Below are 25,348 nucleotides of genomic sequence, written 5' to 3' on the forward strand. Positions count from 1 at the left end.
AAGGTCAAACCTGCCAAGGGATAGTGAATATCCGAATCGCAATGGTATGGATTGGCAAACAGTTGCGTTACCTCGATTGGTGTAACAAGTCACATCAACAATCTAGACACATGCTTCATCCTTCCAGAAGGCCAGAGAGAGGCGGTCCAGAGCATCAAGCCAATGACTGCGTACGAACGCCTACAGAACAAGTGGGACCAGCTGAACTCGGATTGAGGGGTATGACCGAAGCGATATATATGCTACGGTACGTATAGCAGGGACGACGAAGAAACCGACACCACACGGTGTACACACCTCGCCAATCTTGTTTATTGACCTCCAAAATGCTCATCATGTGCTCCCAGCGGTCACCTTCTTGACGTCACTCAACTGTCTCTGCAGCACAGCTAGCTTATCCCACACTACTTCGCCATCCAAGTAACAGCCTTTCAGCCATCGTGTTGGCTCACCCTCAACCAGCTCGACACTTTCTCTTTCTCGCTCTTCCTCTGTCTTATCGCTGAAAGCCGTCCGCGCATGAAGCACCCTTCGATTATCGAACATGACCAAATCACCTTCACGCATCGTGAATTGATAGCGATATCGAGGGTCAGCCAAGCGCCGTTCGAAGTCAGCGACCGCTCTGTAAATGCGCAGCTCTTCTCTAGCTGCTAACGCGGGATCTTTTGTTGGCATCGCTAGTGGACCGGTGCCTGCTCGGAAAGGTGGACTCCAATTGACCGCGGAGTGGGGGTTGGCCAAGCTGAACTGAGGGCTAATGACCGGATGTTGGTATCGCAAGAAATGGTTATCATTATCGTATATGTATCCTATGCGATGATGTTGAAGCGTCTCAAACAGTGGTGCGGGCAAGTCGATCGCAACCCGGAACGAGTCGACGAAGTAGGACATGCCACCATTCACACGATTGCGAAGGCAATGTAAGGCTTGGAATCGTGGGGGTGAAGAAAAGTATAGCAAGTCCATGTGTAGTCCGAGGTCCTGGTCGGTGTAGCTTTGATATCGCTTCTATCAGTCCTGTCGTGCCGATGCAGCAGGGTACTCACGCAACATTTTTGCTCTGTTTGACGCTCTTCACATCCCAAGTCTCTCCGTAAAAGGTGTTTCGGATTTCCCCTATCAATCCCACGACCTTTCTGAGCATACAATCCTGATCACTGGTGGGATTTGTTGGCACACCCTCTATGACGACGATTCCGTATACTTGAAGCTGTTCGAGGACTTGTAGGAGTGAGCTTTGCATCTCGTTGAATGGGACACGGAGTCGGCTGTGCGACAATGTCTCTGCACCCCACGTCTGTCGTAGGAAGCTTGGTGTGCGGTAGATCCTCTCGGCATGCAGCGGGTCGCTCATCGCGCGTAAGACCCAGGTTGGGAAAAAGGAAGCATGTCGAGACTCGGGTGACCAATCGACCAGCAGACCGTGTTTGCCGGTATGCTTGTGTCTGGCCTTCCTGAAACTGGGGTTCGCAGAGGCAGAAATTGCGTCGAGTGCAGTGGTCGACTTCTGCTTCGTTGACTTGTCACGACATCTGGGACAAGTACAATTGTCATACAGCCGGGTGGTCGAGATCACACTAGTCTCCCCTTCATGGGTGTAGGTAATGTAGTCGGAATGTATTGATACCGATTCAACAGGAGTGAAATGGAATACGTGTTGAGCACCAGAGGGTTTTGCCGCTACGTGAGGGCGACGTTGGCCGAAGGGTGGCCGTCGATGTTGCGGTATGGGTGCACGAAGGGAAGGAGAGGGCTGTCCGGGCGAGACCACGGTGTTGTCTTCAGTGTCTTCCAGGTCGGCTTCTGTTACAGTGTAATTACCGGCATAAGGGTTTGCTTTCAGGACCGGTCGAGGGAGGGAAGAAGGACGCGACACAGGACGAGTCGTATCAGGACCAAGTGGACGAGAGACAGGAGCTTTGATGGGAGGGGTGAGGAGATCACTACCCACTGCGAAAGACGCAATATCACTTCGAGGGAGTCTGGGTCGGGGATGGAGACGCGACTCGGAGCTACCGCTTTGATATCTGGTCTGTAAGATGGGTGGATTGGTAGTGAGACTGCTGGTGCATCTCGAAGGGTGCGGGAGCACACGCAGAAGCGAGCTCGATCCTATATGAGCCATCGATGGGAAGATGGAATGTGGGTAGTGTTGCAGAGGTGAATTGAGAAGAACAACAAGGAAGAATTGTGGGGCACTTTTATGAGAGACAGGCTACGCACCATCAACAATACACCGAGCAGTATTACTTTCGTTCAAGTCATTATCGTCTCGCATCACGCCAATAGCATCTCCTCTATATGCAGCATATGCAGCACACGCACTGAACATGGACAGATACGGATGGGAAGATGATGAGGATACCAGGTGAGCAGCATCACGAGCAGGATTGTAAAGTGAGCTGATCATCACAAATGCAAGACTGCCGTTGTTCCAAACCCTCCTCGACGATTCCAAAAGGGGCTCTCAAATTCGGGTGGATCTGGCAACGTTGAGGGAACTGTGTGCAAGAGGTAAGTCGGTAGATGACTGCCTCAAAGCTGACAGGAAAGGCATCCCAAGCCATCCTCCGCACCTCAGACCCCTCGCATACTCTCTCATGCTGGAGACTCTTCCCCCAGAAAAGTTGAGATGGAAGTCGACTCTGCGTGATCAACGACAGCGTTACTATGTGAGTGGATTCTGTCGAGAGGTCGTGCTGACAACGAAGAGTCTGGTCCAAACCTTCATGGAGGAGCTTGAGTCCAGACCAGTAAGTGAACGGAAGAGTGATGGGCTTTATAGCTGACCCAGGTTCAGAGTACATCTACCTGCACCTTCGACTATCTCCTTCGTGACATTGCTAAAGACGTGAGACGGCTCAAGTCTTCGTTCTGGCGTGGTCGAACGAAGCCCCATCGCTCATCTCCTCTCCGTCCGATATCTAATGCGCAACGCTCTGGTACCCATACCTCATCGGATGAAGAATCATCGTCCAGCGAACCCGAATCCAGCCTGTCTATCCTCCCTCCACCTCTGCAGTCACGGCGAGCCCTCTTCAAGCGTATTGACACATTAGCTGAGGCGGAACATCGTGGAGGATATGGTCCGGTGTCTGCGAAATCTCAAGAGACCGACTCTGTCTGGACGTCTCCTGATCCAACTATGCTGTCACCTAAGATTACACTATCGATCGATCCCTCGCCAATATCATCGCGTCTCGACTCAAGGCGACCTCCTCCCCTTGATACTTCTGGTCTTCAGCCCGCAAATGACCCCAGCAAACCCTCTTCGCCCATAACGCTCCTGTCCCCGAAGCCTTTGCCCGATTCATCTCAACCTACCTTTTCTACGTCACTGTCAGGATCCCTTTTCCATCCCGACACTCATTTGGAGGCGCTCATCCGTCTGCTGTATACATTCTGCCGCACCAATCCTCAATGGCGATATCAACCTTCGTTCATAGATACCGCTGCGACACTATATCTGATTTACACTGGAGGCAAAAAGATAGCAATGCTTCATGGAGAGGAGCAAACTTTCTGGGCTCTTACCGCTATGGTTGGAGAAATCGATGGTATCGTCGATGACGAGGGCATGAGCTTGGCGCTTGACAGAATGACAAGACGCTTGGCGTGGGCAAATCGACCTTTTGTGACTATTCTCAAAGAAAGGAATCTCGAGACGACTCTGTACGCCTACCGTTGGTTATCATTCTGTTTCACTCGCGATCTTGCTTCTCACAGCATCACCCCGCTATGGGATTTTCTCTTATCCGAGACCCCATCGACACCAGGTTCCCAACCCAAAGTCGACCTCCTGATCGATATCGCAGTGGCTATGGTCATGCTCCTCAAGGAACAGCTTCTAGCGCCCCCTCGTCACAGCGCAGTCAGTGGTCTATGGGAAAGCGAGCTTCTTGACGAGGATAATGACGCCGCGCTGGTACGATGTCTAGGTCTACTTAGATCATATCCATTGCAGAGCGTTGGCGGGATCCGGACGATATTGCAGGCAGCGACCGAGCTACGGGAAGACCGACTAGGAGCAGTGCGCAGTGGGACAGATCCAGATGAAACAATGCTACCTCAGGCCGTGGATCCTGTGCCCGTCGTTGAGTCGAGCATTTCTGCCTTGAGCTGGAGCCGCGTCGCAGGCTCTCTGTGGAATAGCATATCCCCTCAGGCCACTCCCAGCCCTGAGCCCGTGCCAACACCGTCAACGCCCCGTCGGACCTTGGAAAACCTTTCTCGTCAGCCCTCTCACCAACGCGACCGTAGTGACAGTGGGGTGTCATCCGTATCCAGCATTCAGGAACGTTTGGCCAATCTTACCAGTCCGTTCCACATTCACAGAACTCCGCCGCCCCTGTCGTCTGATCGTTCCCCCTCAAATAGTTTTCAAACCCCTTTACCGCGTCCCCTTCTACTTTCTGGGTCTGCCAGACGAGCCAGTCGATCGGGTCGAAGAGATTCCAGTCCGATTCCGTCACCTCGGACTTCTCCGCCTAATTTCTCAAATGACACCAGAGCACTGAGTCCGCCCGCGACAGTACCTTCGCCGAGTAAAGGACCTAGCTTGTATCGGATAGGTAGTAGACAGAGGTCATCCTTGGGTGCCTCCCCAACAGCTGCCAGGGAGATCAGGCGGGACCTCGATTATGGAGAAACGACCCCTCAGTGAAATAATATATATACATGTCAATAAGTGATCGAATGACGCACAACAGGATCGCTCGCTGGAGGATCAGCTGGGTTTGTATCGATAACGGGATCTGCCTCGACAGAGCCGAACGGGTCCATAGCACAGCGACGACAGTTCTCACACGACTGGCGGCATCATTGGGCACCCAAAGGAAATGCCCTACTCCTTCACAGATTTTTTTCGATGTCATCTTTCTGCGGAGCGATGGTCCTTTAGCGTACTGATGTCCAGGATGTCCAAGAATGACTGACATAGTATGATCTTTCGAAGACATAGTTGCAAAATGTGATGATCAGAAGATTATCGGCCTGATGTCTGTGCAAGTTTCGCAAGGTAGGTGCATATGCGGACACGAGCATGAATCTCATGCAAGTACAAGTTGTAGTGACATAGATCGATGCGGCTTCGTCAACGCTTGTCAATTTCGGGAAGTGTCTTTGTCGTGGTCGATTTGTTGGTTGAACTGAGAGACGGTGAGCGGTTACCCTGTTTCGGCATGGGCTGCCTCATCACCAGCCAGCAACTTTTGAGAGATAGCACTGGCAAGGTCGTCACCTATTCTTTCGTCCCCGTTGCGAGCATTACGATTACCATGTCTCAGCGCAAGAGTTAGAATGCACTGCAACACCCTCCTCTTTAAACAACCCTTACACAGAGACTGGACGTTGTCATCGATCAGCCCCATGGAATTATCGGTCACATCAACTTGTGAAACTGGCTATTTCTTTCACCTACGGCTATGGATCATGGAGAAGGTTCCATCCCGTTCGCGTCGCATTGATAAGGGAGTGTTCTGTGGAACGTGTGGAGTGAAAGAGGAACGATGTGAGGTGATTAGTGATGTGAGCGGAAGGCTTGTGCGACATGCGCGGCAACCCCGGGACAAAGTGACAAAGTGCCACGACCAACCCACCTGTTCCCAGGCGCATCACGTTCTGTCAACCCCTTCCAGTCACCCAGTCAGGTTCCCGCGTTCTTTCAATGTGCACGCCAAGGAGCCAAGCGATGTAACCACTCGTGCAGACTCCACCTCGTCAGCCCACTGCTTGGCGGCGCCACCAGGCAGCACTTGATGAGAGCAAAGTAAGCACCCACCACCGATAACATCCCTCATGAAAGTCGTTTCGACACCAGCAGAAATGCAATGTATGGTTTTATAGCCTAAAATTCGTTACGCCTGCCCTCTCTATCACCTCACTCTGCCTTGAGATGCCCTACGATACTCCGAGGCTGAGACTGCTGCTGCTGCTGCAGCTGGACTGCCTCCTCCCTCTGCTCCTCTCCATGTCGTAAAGGATGCTGATTGTCCTGTGCGTTCGCAATTGTTCCATCCACTTCCCCAACCGGTTGTTCCTCCACCGCCACCACCTTGGGTTCAGGCTCCAATCCCGGCGGTCTCAACGACTTGTCACCGCCTCTCATGACAGAGAGAAGGAAATCAATGAATCTCTGTCCATAGGTCACAGGATCAACGCATGATATCGTGTGCTGCAGAGATCCATTAGCTCAGCGTAAGATGACCGATGCTTATTCGCGAGATTGGACTCACCCTATCCTCTGTCATGCTCTTCCAGAAATGTTCAATCTTCTTCAGCGAGTTGTATGGAGTACAAATATCGATAACACCGAGATAGTAAATCACATCCATAGACTGATTGGCCTCGTCTGTCGCCCGTAAGCCACCCTCGTCCTGGTAGAATAGAAAATGTCGACGATCTGCAGAGTCCGCGGATGGCAGCTGCGACGCAACGTCCAGCATCTTTGGGTCCGATCGTCGTATGGCCTTCCGCACGTTCGAAGCTTCCGAAGGGCCTTTCACGGCAGAAGGCTTTCGTCGAACTGGTGGGACTTCAGGCTGAAACATAGCATTAACGTATACATATTTGACGCTTCAATGCCCGTTCACTCACATGGAACATGGTCAACTGATTCTCTCGAAGATTGTCCCTGTTTCCCCTCTCCATGTTATGAATCCCAACAAGCAAAGAGTAGTCCATGACCTTCATTCTTTTCAGGAACTCCATGTCTCGTCGTAATTGCTCTGACAACAACGCTCGTTTCTCCGGGCCAAGCTCCAGAGTTCTCGCTCGATTCACCCAATTCTTATCCTTGAGCACTGCTCGTGGGTTCTTCGCCGCCTTCTCTTCCGGGTATTCTCGCCCAAAGGCTGATCCTTTGAGATCATACGTCTCGTGGATATCTCTGTGTGGCGGGAACAGATTGTTCATGATGACAAAGTGAATCTTTCGGCCTCGAGGAAGCTTGACACGGTGAAGACCGTAGAAACGAGACAGGAGGGTGTGCGGATTGCTTTTGATATGCTCGTGGTAATCTTTCAATATCGATCGAAGGAATTTGTGCTCGTTGTGCGCGATCGTCTTGATGATGAATCGGTAATCACGCGAGAAGTAGAAGAAGCTACCGGACTTGCCGGGCGATCCAAGTTCGGAAAGGATGTATTTCGCCGTAAGCGATAGGAGGTAGTCTGCAGGATCGAGGTGGAAATGGTCGTCACGCAGATCTCGGAACACCCAAGGAGCGTAGTCCTTGAATTTGAAGTCGTATCTCGCAGACGGAGTGAGTTCGTTACCGACGCTGAATGTCAGCACACCTTCATACAGTCGCAAACTCACATGTCGAACGAGAACTTGTGCCGGGCCACGAAATCGTCGTCCGTTAAAGGTCGTTTGATCTTGGCTTGACATCGGGATACCTGGAAGCATCAGCACGCAACCGCGCAGGTAGCACTCACTCCAATCCTGATTCCCGTGAGCATGTTGTACATCAACACATAATTGACGTGATCCTCCCCAATCAGATTGCCCACCAGCACTCTCGCTTCCTCCTTCTCTTTTTCCTTCTCTTTCTCCTTCTCCTTTGGTGTCTCCTCTATGACTCGCTCCTCAGGCTCTGAAGTCTCTGTCGCTGCACTCGCTTTCTTCTGTCGCCGCTCAAACCTTTCCCTTCGAAGGTTTTCCGCTTCAGCCAAGATGGCCGAGCTGAGCGAAACACCATCAAGCCCTGGAACGTCGACCTGAGAGGGAATAGTAGGAGAGGGCAGGAATGTGGAATGAGAATGGGTGAGCGGTGAACGTTGGACGGGTGGATTGGCTGGTGTAGGATTGGTGCTCCGACGATGCATTCTGGGCGATGTTGGGTGAGTTGACGGTTGTAAAAGGCTGTGTACGCTGCCACGACGCTCTCCCTCTCCTTCGGGCTCCGCGGAAGGCGGCAGAAGAGGAAGCTCCTTGCCCTTGCCAAGATTGCCCGACCCGTCATTGTCACGCTGAGGAGCCAGACGCCCGCTCCTGACCACAGTCAAAGACCCCGCTCTACTGGACGTGGAACTGCTGGATACTCGGCGAGTGGTTTGTATGGGAGGAGCAAGCACTGTGGGCGAGTATGGTATTTCTGTCGGCTCAGACGTCAAGCTATTCGCGATTACCGAGCTGGTCGCTCCGTTGACCGGGGACGACTGTGCGATAGCTTCCGGTTCTTCGGTTGTTTCGGACATTATGACTGAACCCTCTCCATCTATTATCCCGCCATCACTGATGGGAGGGCTTGGCGGAGGACCCTGCATGACCACGGGGGAGGGGGTGAATCGAGACTCCGGATCTGTGTCGATGGCGACCGGATCCCGTTTGAACACCGCGGTGACCTTGTTCATGAGTCGTTTGTGACCTGCCACCTCACCCAGATCTCGATGTGATGTGACCTGGACCTCGGTAGGAGTGACTTTGGTGATATGTACGGGCGGATGACCATTCGGCGGATCTCCGGTATCTGATGCGAGAGCTTGAAGATGCGGAGGTAAAGGTGGAAGAACGGAAGGTGTTTGCGGATGCGACAGAAGGTGGAAGGGATTTATTCTGGGCGATAAGGGACCTGCAGACGTCCGGGTTTGAGGTGAGTTGAGGCCAAAGATATATAAACAAATCAAACAAGTGACGGGACACTCACTTGTCCGCATTCTCTCGACATGATCGCCTCCCAGGTCCATCGCACCTATCTGATCTTGAATCCCTTCATCTACCTGAACAGATCGCGCAGCTTCTCTGGCCTGTGCGTCTCTGGATCCTTCCGCGGGTAGATGTTTTGGTCTTCCCGCATGATTGAGGAAGGAGGCTTTTGGTTGGTCGAGCGGGTCGTATTGCGATGTTTCGACCATGTCGGATTGTGTCCTCCTCATGCACGAGAGATGCTGTCAAGATGGGCGAGGATGAAGTGAGATATTGAGCTGGTCGTGTGAACGGGATGTGAGGTGACCAGTGGTAAGGGGGATAAGTTGTTTTTTTTCTGTTTCAGCCCAGACCCGGATAGCAGCGCAGGATGGCGGCCGAGAAGGGAGGGTGATCGAGATGGATGACTGATAGAAGATAGCACGATGACAATAGTGTGGATGATGACAACAAGATAAGAGAGAGGGGGGGACGATAGCAAGGAGGAACAGACTTGTAATGACTATGACACAGTAAAGAGAAGAGAGAGAGAGAGAGAGAGAGAGGAAGAATGGGGGGGGAAAAACAACACAACAGCAAAAACCGTCATTCGTCCTCGTCCATTCACGGAAGAAATAAACAGTACTCGAATACACATGTAACGATCCATTCATCATTCATCATACATCACAAAGAAGGGGTCACTCGTCCGTCTCATATACCCCTCTAGTGCCCCTCGTCTCTTCCCTCAAGGCAGGCCACTGCGGCTGATCGAGTATCACCCCAAGTCAACCTGAGCAGCCGACAGCTGTGCTCGCCAGCAACATGGGTGTCACCGCCTTCTTCTCCTTCACCCAGGGCATGGCCACGTTCACCCAGGTGTTGTTGGCCTTGCCGATGACCCTTGACTTGCTGGGTTCGTTTGCACATCGATTGCTACCGATGACCACGTTTACTGACCGAGTCGCCTACAGGTCCTCCCTCCTTCCTCCTGCTCTCGCTGCTGTTCACTCTTCATCACTTCCTGTATTCGACGTTACGACTATGTCTGAAGAATACACCTCTCGCACCTCTCATCTCGATACTATCCTTCCTATCGCCTTTCATCTCCTCCTTCCTCGTCCTTCTGACGCTCTTCTACTACCTCAATCCTCCATCTGCGCCTGCTCCCACCGCCATCCTGCCTTCGCCGAGTCATTGGCTGGTCAACGTCCTGCCCTTTGCTTACGCTCAAACGCTGAGATGGATCAGTCCGCTGTTCACCCTCCTGGAAGGGATCAGCACGTTGCTAGTGGTTCAGGTGGCAGGTAGAGTGGGGAAAGGGTGGGCAGACGAGGAAGAGAAGGAAGAAGGTGTGGAATGGAGAAGTTTGGCAGGACTCGTCGTGGCCGCTCTGGTCTACTGTGCCGGTTTAGCAGGAGTCATCAAGGTGAGCTTTAGCTTCAAAGTACGAGACTCGGTGAAGCTGATTCCTGGTACTTCATAGACCTTCCCTCCTTCTTCCACATCATCTTTCCCCGCTTTCCTGCTCGGCAGTGCTCTCACAGCTGTCCTTTTCCTTTCTCTCATTGGGTTCACCCTCAGACGGACCAACGTGCTTGAAACGAGTCTTGTGTTCGTCTACGTAGTCGTGCGTATCAGCTGGATTTCATGGCGACTTGCCGGAGGAGAGCTGACGATAATGGTGATGGCAGTACTCTGCATGGCTATCCAGCGTGGAAGGGGAGATGGAGTGGGTCTTGTCTCGTTAGAGGTATTGTGTCACGGCTGACGAGAAATATAGACCCCGCTCATTCGGCAACTCATGGCTTCCCACTACTTCCCCACTAACCATACCCAATACTCTACCTTCCAAATCCCTCCGCTCCATACCGTCACTCCTCTCCTACGCTCTTAGCGCGACGTTCCCCTCTTTCATCTCCGTCTCACGCACACTCCCTCCGCATCTCTTGCTCTCCCTGATATACAGAGTGGCGGTATTACATCTCGCCGCGCGGATCGTTCCTGTCATACGAAAAGCGAGTCTAGGATGGGATGATGGGATGTCAGGCGATGGGGAGGGTGAAGCGGAAGGGAAACCTGGGTTCTGGGATGGTAGAAGTTTAGGCCAAGAACCACCTGTAAGTCGGCGATCAAGTGAAATCATCCCGATACAAAGGATAGAGGAACCTGGGAGAAAGGGTGACTAAATCCACTTGGACTACCCATTTCAGAACATGCGGATTACGACGACCTTCCTTTCGTATCGACGGGCCATCCTCATCACGGTATACACTCATCTCCTGCGTGAGTAGCAGATCCATTCCCTTTGGCCCCTGCAATATTTCCTGTCGTCCATATCACTTATCCGACTTTCTCTGTACAGTGCTCGACGGCGGCTCTCAAACATGGTGGAGATGGATCAACATCGCCTTGTTCCTTTCTGTTTGGAGTCTGGAACTGCTCCTCGATGCGGATGCTGATGATACGGAGAGCGTCACACGTTGGAAAGTGGACTAGCCCAACAAGAATCACGAATCACGAGATGGAACATAACATATATGTATGCATGATGGGCAATGCCAAAATGAGATCAAGAACAACAGTTCAAGATACATCCCTTGCCCTCCTGGTAGGTCTAGATCTACGCCATTGTCGCTGTTCCGCCCGCAACAGCGGCGACGAAGGTTTCTTCGTCCATATCCGATCTTGGACTATCTCTTCCCGAGGTTCGAACGACTGCCCTGCCCTCCACTTTCTTGCTTTTGGCTCTCTCCCTCGCTTCCTGCTTATTCTTTCGTTTCCTATCCATCCTATCTTTTCTGGCTTTCATCTTCTCCTCGTGAGCTTCACAACCCATGCCTACCAGTCCGCCCTTCTGCGCTTCAGCCTCAGCTTCCACTTCCGTCAAACCTGACTCTACAGCTCGTATGGCCCTACAATGCACAATACAAGCTCTTGTTGGACATCGACTTGCCGCCACTGCTAAACAATCTTCGTGGATACAGGGTGGGGCATGAATCATCGAATGTCTAGCTTGACGAGATGCGAGTATCGTTCCGGGGATAGATGAAGCAGGAGCGATAGGGTTCGAAAGGCCGGAAGCTGAGGTGGGTGAAGCAGGTCTTGTGACCATGTCTTCGTGACCACCTATCTCGGTGGACACAGGGATGGGTCGGATCTGGGGTTGAGCAGCGAAGATTGGTAGTGCTCTGTAGCCTGTCGTAGGATCGATAGGGGGTGGTCGCCATTCTGGTCCAGCTTCTTTTCGAGCAGCCTGAAAGAAATGCGTCAGACTCATGGTTCCAAGCGTCCCAGTAGAATGCTCACCTCGACACGACCTTCGATATCTCGGATGATATCCCTGAATCCGCCTAACCCGTCTGACCATGTGCAGGCCGCAATCTTTATTCTCAGCTCTTCGTCGGTATCCAAAACGGGCTTCAATAGTCGGAAAAGATGAGCTTTGATCGCTGACCCCGCGGTGGCCGTTTTGAGCGATTCCACTATGTCGAGATATCTGCTCGCCAGAAGGGTGAGAGGAGGATGTGAATGTGGATGGTCTGCAGGCAAAAAGATCGCTGGATTGGAGAGATTGCCCTACGAGACTGAAATGTCAACGACATCTCAGCAGAAACTAGGCGAGCAGCTCACCTCAGCCGTCATGACACCATCGCAGCCAGTCACTTCCAGACACCTATCCACATCCTCCCTGTATAGTAAATTTCCATTCGCAAAGACCGGCACCTTTACAGCCTTCTTCACTTCCCTGATCATCTCCCAATCCGCTAATCCAGTCAACTGGCCCTTCATCTCCCTTGTCCTTCCGTGACAGGTAAGGATCTGAGCACCTGCTGCTTCCATCATCTGAGCGTAAGCGATCGTCTTGGCCAAGTCGGGGAAAATCCGGAATTTGGCGGTAACGGGGACGGAGAGGTTTTGGTGGAGGGTAGAGACTGTAGAGTAGCAAACTTAGTCCACGATTTGAGCATGACGGATGGGTTTGTAGCTCACTGAGCTTGTGTATCAAGTCCCATTCATCTTGCAAGAAAGAGCCGTAATGTCCTCGCTTGGCGATACCTTGTGGACAACCACTACGGTGCAGGCGTATCAGTCGATGTGTCGAACATCTAGAATTTTGTGACTCATGCCCCACTCACAAATTGATGTCCACGGCATCGCATCTATGTTCGATCTTCTTGGCAGCAGCGAGCAGTATATCGGGGTCATTCGCGCAGAACTGGTGGCGGGGGGAGCTCGATCGTCAGCCCGATTCTGTGGCGTGCTTTCCACTTCCAGACTTGTTACGAAAAGCGATATACCCAGCTCCTTTCTTCGTGCTGAACACGGTCATGGGGTGGAAGCAGAGGGAGAGGCAGGAACCATGTCCAAGGTTGTAAACTGCGACGACTCACCTGGACGATCAAAGGTCTATCTCCACATTCCACTCCTCCCACCATCCCCTCCCCGCCTTCCTCATCGAACGTCAAATTGAATTGACCATCTCCATTCCTGCCCCCTTCGCCTTTCGCATCCATGAACACCTTGGCGTGGATCATGGGCGTGTAACAGATATCTGCGCCGCCGGGATGTCGGATGTATGTCTTGCCTTGGAGCGTGGCGATTGTGGATGAAGGACCGGCGAGGGATGGGGGTAGTGGTGAGCGGGATAGAAGGCGCCATGCCTGGAATAAATGGGTCGTCCCTAGGTCAGCTTCTGTATCGACATGACCAATGGAATGTCATCTTGGACGGAGTGCGAGTCTTTTACCGAAACCAAAAAAAAGGCATGGTGAAAAAGAGGAAAGAGACATGTCGCGCATGGGGTGGACGACAAAGATCACAAACTCGACGATGAGACACAGACAACTCACAAGCTCTGATTGATCTACCATGGGAGCTACGACATATCTCGGACTCCCTATTGATCTATAGAAATCGTACCCTCCCAGCTTTTTAGGTTTTTCGCCATTCATGTTTGCCGCCGCTGCATTCGATCCCTCGGGCTTCTCAACACCATTTGTGTCGCCCTCCATGAAGGTATTTGTAGTAGAGGGAACGTTGTTGTGACTGTTGGTGATGATTGTGTTGGTGGAAGAGGAGGCGGCGATGGTGGAGCTCATGTTCGCGAGTGGTTTTCGCACGATTGACAAAGGACGAAGAGGTCGGGTGAGACTTGCGTTGGCGCCAAAGGCGCGTTGGATGGACTGCGTTTTCGTGAGCTCGAAAGATAGGTCGATCGCTGCAGACTTGTGTATCCCACTTGCTGCTCGCTACGACTGATCTTTCGTGGATGAATGTGTCTGATTGAGGAGGGTACTTTGGGAACAACAACAAAGTCTGATCGATTTTTGTCATCCATTCAACCACTTTTGCGGATGGCCATTGAATATTGTGAGTCACGTGATATGCCATGCCCGTTCATCCATTGATGACCATCTTCGAAAGGATGTTAGTCTGGGTGTGTCAAGTTTGGGTGTGTCACTGACGATCTCTTGCATCCTACTGCTATCTTTATATTCACTTTAACGATTTATGGTTCTTACAATTCCAAACGCTATCCACTATCATTCTGACAATCGCAAACAACCAAAAGAGACAAAGGGCCGCGCAAACCATGAAACAGACCGCCACATAATAGTTACTCAATAATGATCCTCCTCCTACACTTCTTGTTTACCGTCCCTCGGTTCAGATGCCATCGGCCGCCGGTTGATCACTTGGCAAGACCGATCCGGACCTAGTCTCCTGTGAAGCTGACGGTGCCACCTCTGCTGAAGATGTGATGGCGACCTCCTGATCCTCAACCTGAGGGACGTCGGCAGGAAGAAGCTCGCTGACCTCCTCGGTTGGGAGACCAGAGGGCGGTCGTGCCTCACCGAGAACTGGCGATGGGACTGACAGCTCCCCTTCAACGGCAGAAGCAATCTCGACGACAGCTGTCTCCGGCTTGACTGGCTCGTTCTGGTTGAATCCAACAGTCTCCGCCTTCGCCTCCTCAAAGGTAGGAGCAACTGACAGATCTGCCGTTTCAACAGGAGCATCGATGGAAGAACTGGTGATCGGTTCTTTCGTTTCCGTTTCCGCTTTCACATCAGGATTGGGTGTTTGATCAGTCCCTGATGCGGGTTTCACCTCGAAACCATCATCCGTTGCAGACCCCATTAATCTCTGCAGCTCGTCCCATTGCGGTTCGTGAGAATCTGCCGCCCCAGTGATGCTCTCCAACCCCGTGAACTCCATGTCGTCGAGCGGATCTGTGAACCCATGGAAGTCATCCATCTCCATAGATTGCTCAAATTCGCCTCCTTCTACGTGAGCAGGTGTATCATTGGTTGAGTGATGAGAATCGGCATGGCCAAAATCGGGAAAAGTAGGATCAGACGATGGTGCCGCTTCACCTGAAGAAGGAGAGGCCTTGACGTCGACAGATGAGGATTGTGCTACCTCGCTCTTGGCTTCCTCCTTCTTCTTACGTGGTTTGGGTCGATCATTTGAAACCGAGGAGACGTCGGGAACAACGATAGCTCGAGCAGGAATATCCTCGCCTCTTGCTCGCGCAGCTGCTTCCTCCTCATACACCTTACGGGCAGCCTCGTATTCTTGTTTGTCATGTTCGGCTTGTTGCAAGTAAGGCTATAAACGATGTCAGCTTTTCAATAGATGGGGGCAAAGTCGAGGCATACCTTTTTCTCCTCGTCTGATAGACTTCGCCATCTTTCGGCCGCCAAAACGCTCTGCTTAGTCGTCTCCGACTCCTCGCCCCAAACCTGCGCTCTGATGTCGTCGTTTTCCCTGATGCCTTTGAGGAAAAGGAAGTACGCGCTGAGCGGCTTCTTGGGAGCATTGGGATCTTTGAGGTTGCCCTTCCTTGACTTGCCCTCCTTCCTCTGCTGTGCTCGGAATACGTTCTCCGCCTTGATGTCTTCGGGTGTCAGAGTCGACTGCCATACCGCCAATTCTTGTGCGTATTGCTCCTTACTCTCTTGCACCTTTTGCGCATAGTACTTCTTCTGCTCCGCATTGAGAGACGCATAAGCGACGCCAGCGTCCTTGGCAATCTGAGCGACATTCAGTTTAGCGTGATGTGGAGTTCCGCCGGGCGAGTTTCCCTGTGCTGCGGTAGCCTTCGCCTTATTCAGCTCGTCAGTAAAGAACAACTGCCATGCAGATTGGGCTTGTCGAGGAGGGCGAAGATGAGATTTGGCTGGCGCTTTGTGCACAGGCTTCTCTTCCTCCTTCTTTCCCTTCTTTTTCTTTCCCTCCTTCTTCTCCTCTGGCTCTACATCTGCAACCGGCTCGGCAGGACGTTTCCCCAAACCCTTGTATTCATCACCGATCTTTTCCTTCTTGCTCTTTTTGTGGCTGACGGGAGCAGCAGTAGGAACAGCAGCCGGTGCAGGTGCAGGGGCTGGAGCGGCAACCGGGACACCAGCGGAAGCAGGTTGTGCATGGGTGCTTTGAGCTTGTTGGGTCGGAGCGGGAGGATACCCATATCCTGGTCCGCCCCACTGTTGCTGGTTCCAGCTATACTGACTAGGGGCATGACCGGAGCCCATGTGATGAGGTGGTATCGTTTGTGACATCGCAGGATGATTATTGTACCCTTGCCAAGCGCCCTGAGGAACCATTGAGGCGGGATTTCCCTGAGTCTGCGGCAATCGACCAGCAGTGGCTTGTTGATGTTGCCAGGCAGACTGCTGCTGACTGTTGGCGCTGCGAGATTGATCATGTGTAGGCCATGACTGGTAAGACGTTGCAGAAGGATAATCATATGACGATGATGCACTATTTACCGCAGGTGCACGATGTGTCGAATGCTGGTGAGCTTCGCCACCAAGAGTAGCACTTGAAGGAACAGTCGGAGTAGTGGTTGACGTCGTCGCAGTCGACGACCGAGGTGGTACAGATTGCTGAGCATAGCCATGATTTGTAGACGATGGGTAGTTGGCCCACTGTCCCGAACTCTGGTGGTGCTGATTTTGCTGATCGTAATAATGCTGGTACTGGCTTGCATAGGGGTGTGCTGTTTGAGGTTGACCTGACATACTGCCGTGGTGGTGACTCAGCACCTGAGGAGGGGCCGATGACGGTTGATAGGGTGATTGATGGTGGCCTGCGCTGTCTGCACCTTGCGCTTGAGAAGGGGGATAGTACCGAGCGGCTGGCGACGAATTGCCGGCAGTGGCAGACGTTTGCGTGGGCGGAGTAGCCAGCTTTGGTCCGGAAGTCCTGCGAGAGCCGGAGGGGGCGGACGGCGAAGAATTGGCAGCGTTGTATCCGGCGAGGCTATGCGAATTAAGATGATCAGTGATCTGCTCCCAAGAGTAAGTACAGGTAGTTGACACTCACTTCAAGCCGTTGCTGTACCCGTAACCGACATTGCTCATTCCACCATAACCTCCGGCGTGTTGTTGTTGATACGCGCTGTAACCGTCGTCCCCACCATTATATAGACCTTGAGAAGCAGCATCGTCCCTCCGGCCGCCTACGGTGCTCGTCTCGGGAGCAGCGTAGGCACGAGGATTAGAAGCCGTTCGTTGGTGTTGACTCGAATACATGTTCGGTAGAGTGGGCTGTTCGATTCGGGAACGTGTCGGGGCGGACAATGTACACATGATTTGAGATACCGTCGCGGAGAGAGGGGTGAGGCGCAAAGCAAAATCAACCTCATGCAGTCTCTTCGCTGTCGGCGGCGAAACAGAGCAATGTCAACAGTACTCACTGTTGCCCAATTGTGGCTATGGCCTGTATGTGCTGCCGTTGAGCTCTGCATGGGCGGCCGTTACGACAACGAGCTGTGGTACGGGACATGGTGGGAAGTGGGCCAATATGCAGAGTGTGACAACGTGAGTTGATGTGAAGCAATGCGGATGTGATCTCGTCAGCAACAACGACAGACATGACCGAAGACAAAAACGGAAAACGGGTATGTCGACGGGACGAGAGATGATATGTGGTCAAATGAGAACGACATCGATGCAGACGCCAAAGCTTAGCCGACCGATGGTGTTCACACATGACATCGCAACTCACTCGGAATGCGAGCAGTCAATGCGGTCAACCAACGCGTAGTGCGTGATAACGATTAGATTGCAAGATCCGGACCCGGGTTCCACAAGTCGGGGATGGAAGGAGAGGAGAAGAGAGGGGGTGGTGACGACCCTTCTGCTTCGCGACGCAGCGGGATGGTCTGCGATCCGTATCAGGGATGTGAAAGGGGAGGAAGTGAGAACCCGGTCAGATGAAGAGGAGAGTCAGAAGGAACAGGGCGATGGCCGACGTGCGTCAGTCCATGCGAGATGGTGAATAAGTTCCAGCGTAACGTACTGGAGCGTGGAGCCAAGCAAGTGAAACGAGCCGAGAAGGGTAAAAGGGTGCCGAGGGGGTCGTCGAGGATCAGATAGGGGGCCAGACTAACAGACGGAACACACGAGGTACAAAGCAGTAGGGAGGGGGTGATGGTGCGGAAATTAAGCAAGGTTTGATCGAGGATATGGGAACGAGTGGGGCGCATGTCTTTGGAAGATGGACAAAGGGCGAAAGAAGGTAGGCACCACACGGCAGGAATGATGGGAGGGGGATTGGGGAGATGTCACTGACCTGAGATGCCGCAAAGCTATTTTGCGTCTGGAACCTCGTGTCACTGCTGATCAGTTGGCGTAAGCAAGTGCGTTTGTGCTCTTGAACAAGGTGTTTCGGCACGCTGCGAATCTGGTGTATTGATTGAAGCTAATTTGGTAAAGGGAAGAAAAGGGGAAGGATCGACGATGCGAGGGAAACGAGTGTGGGAAACGGAAGGTGCGGTGCGATGGGCGATGAGATGGCGATGAGGCAGCAAGAGGGGTGTGGGGTGTTTTGGTTTCGGGGGCGGGATGAGGCGAAAAGGGGAGTAAATGACTGAAATGATAATAGATCTTTATGATACAAGGGTGAAACGAGTCAAGACCGAAGAGGGGAGGAGGGAGGAGGGGGAGAGAAGGGCGAGACCGGGAGGGCAAACAGACTGAATGGATTAAAAGAGCATGAAAATGGCTACGTACCCGATGGAAGAGAAACTACCGCTGTTTGGGTCTTGGGGGTGTCTGAACTGACGCAGTTGTGAGGTGTGAGATGGGGTGATTCTGATTACTTTATTTTTATTGTTCCTTTCGGTTGGAAAAGGAAAAGGGGCAGAGGAAGAACTAGAGTAACAGAGTAAGGGTCTCACTGCGGCTTATCCCAAGGGAAAGAGGAATAGTAGAGGAGGTGACGTTGGTTGTTAGGATTGAGTAAGAGTAAAGCGAGACAAAGAGAGAGAGAGAGGGAGAGATAAGCTGCTGGGGCCTGAGGAATGAAAGATGATCGGTCAAGTGTGCGATGTGATACCGACAGGGTTGAAGAGAGAGATGAGCAGCGCTGTTTTTTCGCTTCACTCTCCAGTTGCTACTAGATTTCTTCTCTTCTCGTTTCCCTCCACCACCCGATTCGCCACCCAAGATCTCGCAGGTCATTCGCAGTTTTGATCTCAGGACTCTTTCTGAAAGATCTGTCTTTCTGATTGGTCAGATCACAGGCGTGTTACACCACCGCATCCGGCGATTCCTGAAAAATCCCGCTTCCGGAATCCGGGAATTCGGGAATTGACGGTAAAAGACGCTGTGGCAGAGCTGTACTATCACGTGATATGCATACTTTCGAGGTCGCAATGGGCATCGTTTCTTTGCTTTGTTGCTATTACTGACTCATAAACCCCCTTCTGATGCTAACATGCTATTGTCGGTGCATTCTGAGCCCCACTGTACATGCATGACACACGTCGGCCTCACTGTCTCTGACTTGCTTGTCGCTCAGGCATTCTTCAGCGTCTGACCCGAGCTTTTCACGTCACATCACTCATCTAGTCGCTCACATATCTGTCATGAGGTCACAACGGCAATGTGACCGGCCACTGAACACAGAACCACACAACGGAACAATCGGAATCTCCAGCCGTACTGGAATTCCGTCGATTATGTAGGCTTGCCCGAGACATTGGCTAGGTGGTCATGGCCGACATGACAGGCGATCAGTGCTCGTATCAGATCAGATTTAGTGTCCGTGTACGGTCTATACCTACAGACACGTCGAGTTCGGATCACCCGGTGACACAGTCATCATCGTTATCATCATTCAACCCCCCTTTTCTCCTATCATACATGCATCCTCGTCTTGTCATACACCTAAACATCTACGAACGACATGTCCACCGACCTGCCAAGTGCCACAGAAACGACTCATCACAATCAAATTGGTCTTGCATCAGCCCGGAAGCCAGGAACACGTGATCCCGATCTCGTATCGATTCCCGTGAATCTGATCTTTGTAGACATTTTCGATGCTCGTCTTTCATCCTACGTCATCCCTCTCTCTACCTCGCTGCGATCCGGTACGTTTCTGCCCCGCATCGACATGTCGTTACTACTTACAAGCATGCATCAGCTCATAAGTGGAGGTCAACCCTTTTCAGCGCGGGGATTCCGTGACCTCTTCGAGTAACTTGCTCAGTCAGCCGGTCTTTGGTTGTTCTTCGGTTGTAGGACATGAGGCATCGTGAAGGTATTCAGGTACCGACCTGCCTGGTTGACGAAATACTGGAATAACCCGCCTGGAAGACATGACCTCATCAATCTTGTTCTTTTTGGGAATCTCTCGGTCTACTCTGGTCCGAAAGGGGGGAGAACGGGGGGCATACATGTGGGTACCCCGTCGTAACGAGAATAGCAAAGCCAAAGGGAAGAAACAGGGTCGATCTTATGCTGCTACACGGGAGGGCCTGGTAGGGGTGACATCCTTCTCGGTGGTAGCGAACCCTCGCAGGTATGACGCAGGTGGAGGTTTCGTACGGTTCTCCAGTGTCAAACTTGCTGGAATCGCCGCTTACTGCAATCTTTCGAAGCAGCTATCGATCAGACATCTGGCTTTTGTGCCTTTCCAAGCAATGTACTCGGTCCTACGACCCTAGTCAGGTTGCGTATACATCGACTTTTTTCAATCAGTCTGCCTAAACTCTCATCCCCATTCAGAGATATATACATATATATATAAAGGGCCGTCGTTCTTCCCGCTTGATAACTGTTGTTCCTTACTCATCGTCAAGAGTACAATTCACTCTCTTCAATGATGAAGTACTTCGCCACCGCTCTCACTCTGGCAGCTCTCGCTACCGCCGCTCCTGCCCCCGTTCCCATCGGCGGTGTGGGCGTGCGACCCAATGACACTGCTCCAGTCTATCACACCATGTCTGACTGTGAGTCTGCCCGTCACTCAGGGCATATCCATCCGTATCATCGCTGATTTCCCGACTTACCAGTCGACTTCCAGTCGCTCAACTTGGGTTTGAACCAGGAGTGGATCGAGCTGTAAGTGATCTCACTGTTTCCCGATCTTCCGCGTATGTGTGCCGATCTGACTCTTATTCTCTCTGCAGTGACCTTTTCAACTACGGTGTCTCCCGATTCTCCGAGGAGGAGTTCGCTGCTGCTGGTCTTGGACCCGACGATATCTCGCTTATCAACTTCATGGCTAACCAGGTGAGTCACGCAATCAAGCTGTCGATCTGCGAAAGTCGCTCACTGTGCTCTTCGGATCTGCAGGAAGTCGGCCACGCTGAGCTCTTGACCAACATCCTCTCTGCTTACGGCCGAACCCCCGCCAAGCAGTGTACCTACAGGTATGACTTTGAAACTGTCCGAGACTTCGTCAACTTCTGTCAGCGATTGACCCGATGGTGAGTTTCGGCTGTTGTGCAAGGCGCGAATCGAGCTCACCAGCTTCTTGATATAGGGGCGAGTCCGGTGTCTACGGTTTCCTTCCTCACCTCGACTCTCGACCCAGTGCTCAGCTTTTGCTTCAGTCTATCACCACTGAGGCTCGTCAACAGATGATTTTCAGGCAGTTCTCTGGTGCTCACCCCATGCCCGTCTACTTCGAGGTGAGTGACCATTCGCCACCCATCTATCAGTGACACGATCGTTGACAGATTCTTCTCTTCTTAGACCGGTATCTCACAATCCATGTCCTGGTCTTTGCTCAGCCAGTACATCGTCACTTGCCCTGCCGAGAACCCCAAGATCGACTGGCAAATCTTCCCCGCTCTTAACGTCGTCAACGACGCTAATCTCCTTGTTGACGGCTACCTCGCCAATATCACACACAACCGAACCTCGTTGACTGCCCCCGGCCGAACTGTCCAGTTCTCTTGGGAGGCTCCCGGCAAGACTACCAGCTACAATGGTACCTACAACACCACCGTTGGCGGCAACGTCACCGACCTCGTCCCCAAGTATGCTGCTTGGATTTCTCAGCTCAACACTACTTACACCGAGCTCAACGTCTCTTCCACCAACAACTTCAGCGCTACCACTCTTCAACCAGGCGGTACCGTCTTCAACGTCACCCAAGATGACGGGATCGTGAACGGAACTATGTTTGTTGCTCTCACGACTGAGAACCCCTACGTCACTCCTTACAACTTGTCGCTGTTGAACGACGTTATCGTTGCTTGGGGTCTTTACCAGGCCGACTAAGCCGAATGTGGCAGTTGTGGCAGTGAAAAGTCAAAGCGGCGCGCTTGCATCCAGGTCTGGATCATTGGATAGGACGGACAATAAGGTGAATTATATAATGCATCTAGCTATTCTAGCTTGGATAGAGTAGTATCATCTGTATCATAACGGAAGGAAATGGAGATGTTGCCTTGCAGTGTAGTGAAAGTGTTGCAAAGCTGTTAGATCGTGCACATCTTGTCTTCTTGTGCTTTTTTCAAGTAGCGCCTCGGAGGTCGCGCTTCTTACAACTCTTACACAGTGCTCGTCATGTTCGTAGATCGTTGTCGCGAGGCTTAACAACATGATCTGTCCAATCCAGGGTGTCCAAGACTAGCAGTCGAGTCTGACCGATGGCTATATATTGATCTTCCAGCTCAGACATCATACAGAACAAGGACAAGCGAGAAGATCTGCCCCCAAACTCCACTGGTTTGGCGGATACACAACGATATTACATTTCATTCTCTCCAAGACTCCATCTCAGGACCATCCAAACGCCTATTGATATGAGTTCAACGATGGAAGAACTCTGGTAGACGGTCAAGTCCAGTGTTGACCGAGACCAATGTTTTGTAAGGTAAGGTCGTAGACTACACATTCATTCATCTCGACCCGCGTCTCCGCGAACCCTCAGAACAGAACAACAATATCCGATCCCGAGTCGGGCCACCCTAGCTAGCAGAGCATATCCGGAGCTTCCTTCATGTCTTCATCATGTTCAAAAAGGGAAAGGAGGGGCGGACATACGGACGATATACAATACCATAGGGTACTTGCATCCAGGTCAGTCTACTGCTCTGCACCTTTTCGGACTTGTTCCAGAGACTTGGACAGCGTCTCGCGTAGTTTGGTGATTACGGGACGTTCGTCTTTCTCAGGTGGAGGCTGGAATCACGGGAGTTGAGGACAAGGACAAGTGGCGATCAGCGTTGGAAGGCTAACTGGCGTTTGAATCGGATGGGAGAGGGACACATACGATCTGATCGAGAAGGTATCTATTGGTGTATGGAGGATGTCAGTCTCGCCCTTCCTTGTACTTGACCAGAGCTAGTCCTGGTGAGCTTACTCGATCTCGTCAATTGTCTGTACAAAGGACATGGAGGTCATCAACTGGGCGAGATTGAGATGAACGAGATATGCCGACGACTCACGAGGACTACTGGCATTCTACATAACATCACAAGTCATCAGCCTCGCGCAACTTTTTGTCTCTCCCGGTCCTACCCTGCATCAGGCGTCCGACGGCTTACCGATTCATGTTGTTCTTAATACTTGCTGATAATCCGAAGAGACGAAAGATGGGCGACAGACAAAGCGGCTCAAGTCGAGTTGCGTGAATAGCTATGACCATCAGAAGTGGAGGTTGACCGGGTATTAGCGGGATCAAATCCTTCATTAAGATGTACTCATCATGCGCAACTGGAGTCAAATGATGTACGTGGGCGAGTAAGAGCGCTGACGATGATGGTCTTTGATTCATGCAACATACAGATGACGACTAGCGCCATTGTCTGAACACTTTGCCCCTTCGACTACAAGGACAGAACAAAAATATATACATATATGTGTATATACGGAAGAATGCAAGCGTATGTGACAAGAGAGATATTTAGGAGTACAACGTGTGTGTCATGTACAAGATGAGTAAGAAAGATTATATCGAGTCTACTACCACTACTGGCCCATGCCCCCAAAGGTCCCGAAAAGAAAGATGAAGAATTAAAGCTGGACATGTCGTCTGATGGATCTGAGAGAAGTAGGGTTTCTGATCTTCTTGAACAGATCACGTGTGGGTGAAGGTGATGAAGAAGACGAGTTGACAGCGCCTCCTGATGGTGAGGCTGTCGCTGAGGTGTCGACGATGAGGATGTTGCCCGACCCAGGTTTGGCGGTGTATGAAGCCTTTCGAGGCATACCGGGTTTCGTCACCGCCAGTTGACCGTTGGAAGTCGAATGGACAAGCGTACCACACGTTGAGCCGTAGTTAGCTCCCCATGCTTCTCCAGGGGTGGAAGATGCTGATGAGAGGGATGCTTGAGAATCGCAAGAATCTCGTCGAGCAAGTCCAGGTGTAGGAGCCTCGAGATACAGTTGACCGAGACTGTAGGCAGCAGGCGAGGGCGTGATAGTGGTGGCGGTGATGCTAGCGGTGCCAGTAGACGAGGAAGAGGTAGTGAGGGTGGATGATCGTCTCGATGAACCAGGTGATGACTCGAAAACATCCATTGTCCTGCTTCGGACCAAAGCCGCAGCGGTTCGCGCAGACCATGATGAGATGGCAGCGGCTTGTTGGGCTTGAAGACTGACCTTGCCCTCGGATGATGGGGTGGGAGGAGCATAGGTAGACTTGCTGGGACCGGCAATGTTGACACTGACTCGCAGGCTCGTGGGGGTGGGAGGAGGAGAGTCGACACCAGGAGCAGCGGAGACAACGGGGGCGGCCTTGACGACGGGAGCAACGACGACGGGAGCCGGGTTCCAGAAGTCTCGAAGATGCTCGATGAGCTCGGGCTCTTCGACTCGGAGGTTGTAGTCGAGGAGGTAGAGAAGCTGCTTCTCCATCAAGTTGACCTCGGCGAGGGAAAAGAATCGACCATACTTTTGCCAGTGCATGTTCTTGGGGGAGGAATCGTTGAGGTACTTGGCAGCACAGATGAGAACAGCGAGGAAGACTCGGTGTCGGGTGCACTTCATACCGGTAGCAACGGTGGGGAGCTTCTCCTTGAGTCGCTCGAGGTAGGCGAGGGTGACGGAGAGGGTGGGCATCTGGACGTTGCTCTGAACGACGAGACCTCGAATGAACTCGGAGAGCTCAGGAAGCTCAGCCATGTCCTCCTCATCTGACTTGGGTGCCTGCCACCATTCAACGGGGTTGCCGTTGAGGTCGAGGTATTGCTGCTCCTTGGTAGGAGTAGCAGGAGGGGAGAGCATGAAAGAGTCGGCATCTTCAGCGGGGGCGATCTTGATGACGGAAGAGGTCTTCTCAGCGATGTGAGCTAAGAGGGCAATGGTCAGCTAGGCACAGTGTATGGAAGTCAGATACCAAAACACTCACTGAAGAACTCTGGTCGGACTCGGTTCTTGAGGGAGTGAACAAGAGTAGGGTTGTGGGTCGAGAGTCGACAAAGGGAAGCAGGGTGGACGGGGTCACGGAGTCGTTGAGAGGTAGACAT

At 52.1% G+C, this 25,348-nt stretch overlaps 8 protein-coding genes across 8 annotated transcripts; 3 read left to right on the forward strand and 5 right to left on the reverse strand.

Moving 5' to 3' along the window:
- Nucleotides 1-333: 333 nt before the first annotated feature.
- On the reverse strand, nt 334-2,128 carry IAR55_006512 (uncharacterized protein; the record flags this gene model as incomplete). The annotated part of the gene is made up of 2 exons (XM_066949593.1): nt 334-997; nt 1,050-2,128. 2 exons carry the CDS (start codon nt 2,126-2,128, stop codon nt 334-336), a joined length of 1,743 nt encoding a protein of 580 aa, XP_066799887.1.
- A 475-nt stretch (nt 2,129-2,603) lies between these two features.
- IAR55_006513 (uncharacterized protein) lies at nt 2,604-4,666 on the forward strand (the record flags this gene model as incomplete). The annotated part of the gene is made up of 2 exons (XM_066949594.1): nt 2,604-2,756; nt 2,804-4,666. The coding sequence occupies 2 exons, from the start codon at nt 2,604-2,606 to the stop codon at nt 4,664-4,666; spliced, it is 2,016 nt and encodes a 671-aa protein (XP_066799888.1).
- Nucleotides 4,667-5,881: 1,215 nt separating this feature from the next.
- Nucleotides 5,882-8,858, reverse strand: IAR55_006514 (uncharacterized protein; the record flags this gene model as incomplete). The annotated part of the gene is made up of 6 exons (XM_066949595.1): nt 5,882-6,175; nt 6,237-6,542; nt 6,598-7,252; nt 7,321-7,379; nt 7,440-8,575; nt 8,651-8,858. The coding sequence occupies 6 exons, from the start codon at nt 8,856-8,858 to the stop codon at nt 5,882-5,884; spliced, it is 2,658 nt and encodes an 885-aa protein (XP_066799889.1).
- Nucleotides 8,859-9,453: 595 nt separating this feature from the next.
- On the forward strand, nt 9,454-11,127 carry IAR55_006515 (uncharacterized protein; the record flags this gene model as incomplete). The annotated part of the gene is made up of 7 exons (XM_066949596.1): nt 9,454-9,544; nt 9,603-10,057; nt 10,115-10,258; nt 10,323-10,360; nt 10,412-10,748; nt 10,842-10,914; nt 10,994-11,127. The coding sequence occupies 7 exons, from the start codon at nt 9,454-9,456 to the stop codon at nt 11,125-11,127; spliced, it is 1,272 nt and encodes a 423-aa protein (XP_066799890.1).
- Nucleotides 11,128-11,251: 124 nt separating this feature from the next.
- IAR55_006516 (uncharacterized protein) lies at nt 11,252-13,730 on the reverse strand (the record flags this gene model as incomplete). The annotated part of the gene is made up of 7 exons (XM_066949597.1): nt 11,252-11,884; nt 11,938-12,207; nt 12,262-12,563; nt 12,622-12,701; nt 12,768-12,847; nt 13,023-13,292; nt 13,482-13,730. 7 exons carry the CDS (start codon nt 13,728-13,730, stop codon nt 11,252-11,254), a joined length of 1,884 nt encoding a protein of 627 aa, XP_066799891.1.
- A 568-nt stretch (nt 13,731-14,298) lies between these two features.
- Nucleotides 14,299-17,168, reverse strand: IAR55_006517 (uncharacterized protein; the record flags this gene model as incomplete). Its single annotated transcript, XM_066949598.1, has 3 exons — nt 14,299-15,243; nt 15,294-16,896; nt 16,960-17,168. The coding sequence occupies 3 exons, from the start codon at nt 17,166-17,168 to the stop codon at nt 14,299-14,301; spliced, it is 2,757 nt and encodes a 918-aa protein (XP_066799892.1).
- A 3,580-nt stretch (nt 17,169-20,748) lies between these two features.
- On the forward strand, nt 20,749-22,154 carry IAR55_006518 (uncharacterized protein; the record flags this gene model as incomplete). Its single annotated transcript, XM_066949599.1, has 6 exons — nt 20,749-20,875; nt 20,939-20,987; nt 21,056-21,158; nt 21,222-21,355; nt 21,412-21,559; nt 21,624-22,154. 6 exons carry the CDS (start codon nt 20,749-20,751, stop codon nt 22,152-22,154), a joined length of 1,092 nt encoding a protein of 363 aa, XP_066799893.1.
- Nucleotides 22,155-23,894: 1,740 nt separating this feature from the next.
- Nucleotides 23,895-25,348, reverse strand: IAR55_006519 (uncharacterized protein; the record flags this gene model as incomplete). The annotated part of the gene is made up of 2 exons (XM_066949600.1): nt 23,895-25,171; nt 25,231-25,348. 2 exons carry the CDS (start codon nt 25,346-25,348, stop codon nt 23,895-23,897), a joined length of 1,395 nt encoding a protein of 464 aa, XP_066799894.1.

This window comes from Kwoniella newhampshirensis, chromosome 14 (genome assembly GCF_039105145.1).
Source record: "Kwoniella newhampshirensis strain CBS 13917 chromosome 14, whole genome shotgun sequence".
Taxonomy (NCBI): domain Eukaryota; kingdom Fungi; phylum Basidiomycota; class Tremellomycetes; order Tremellales; family Cryptococcaceae; genus Kwoniella; species Kwoniella newhampshirensis.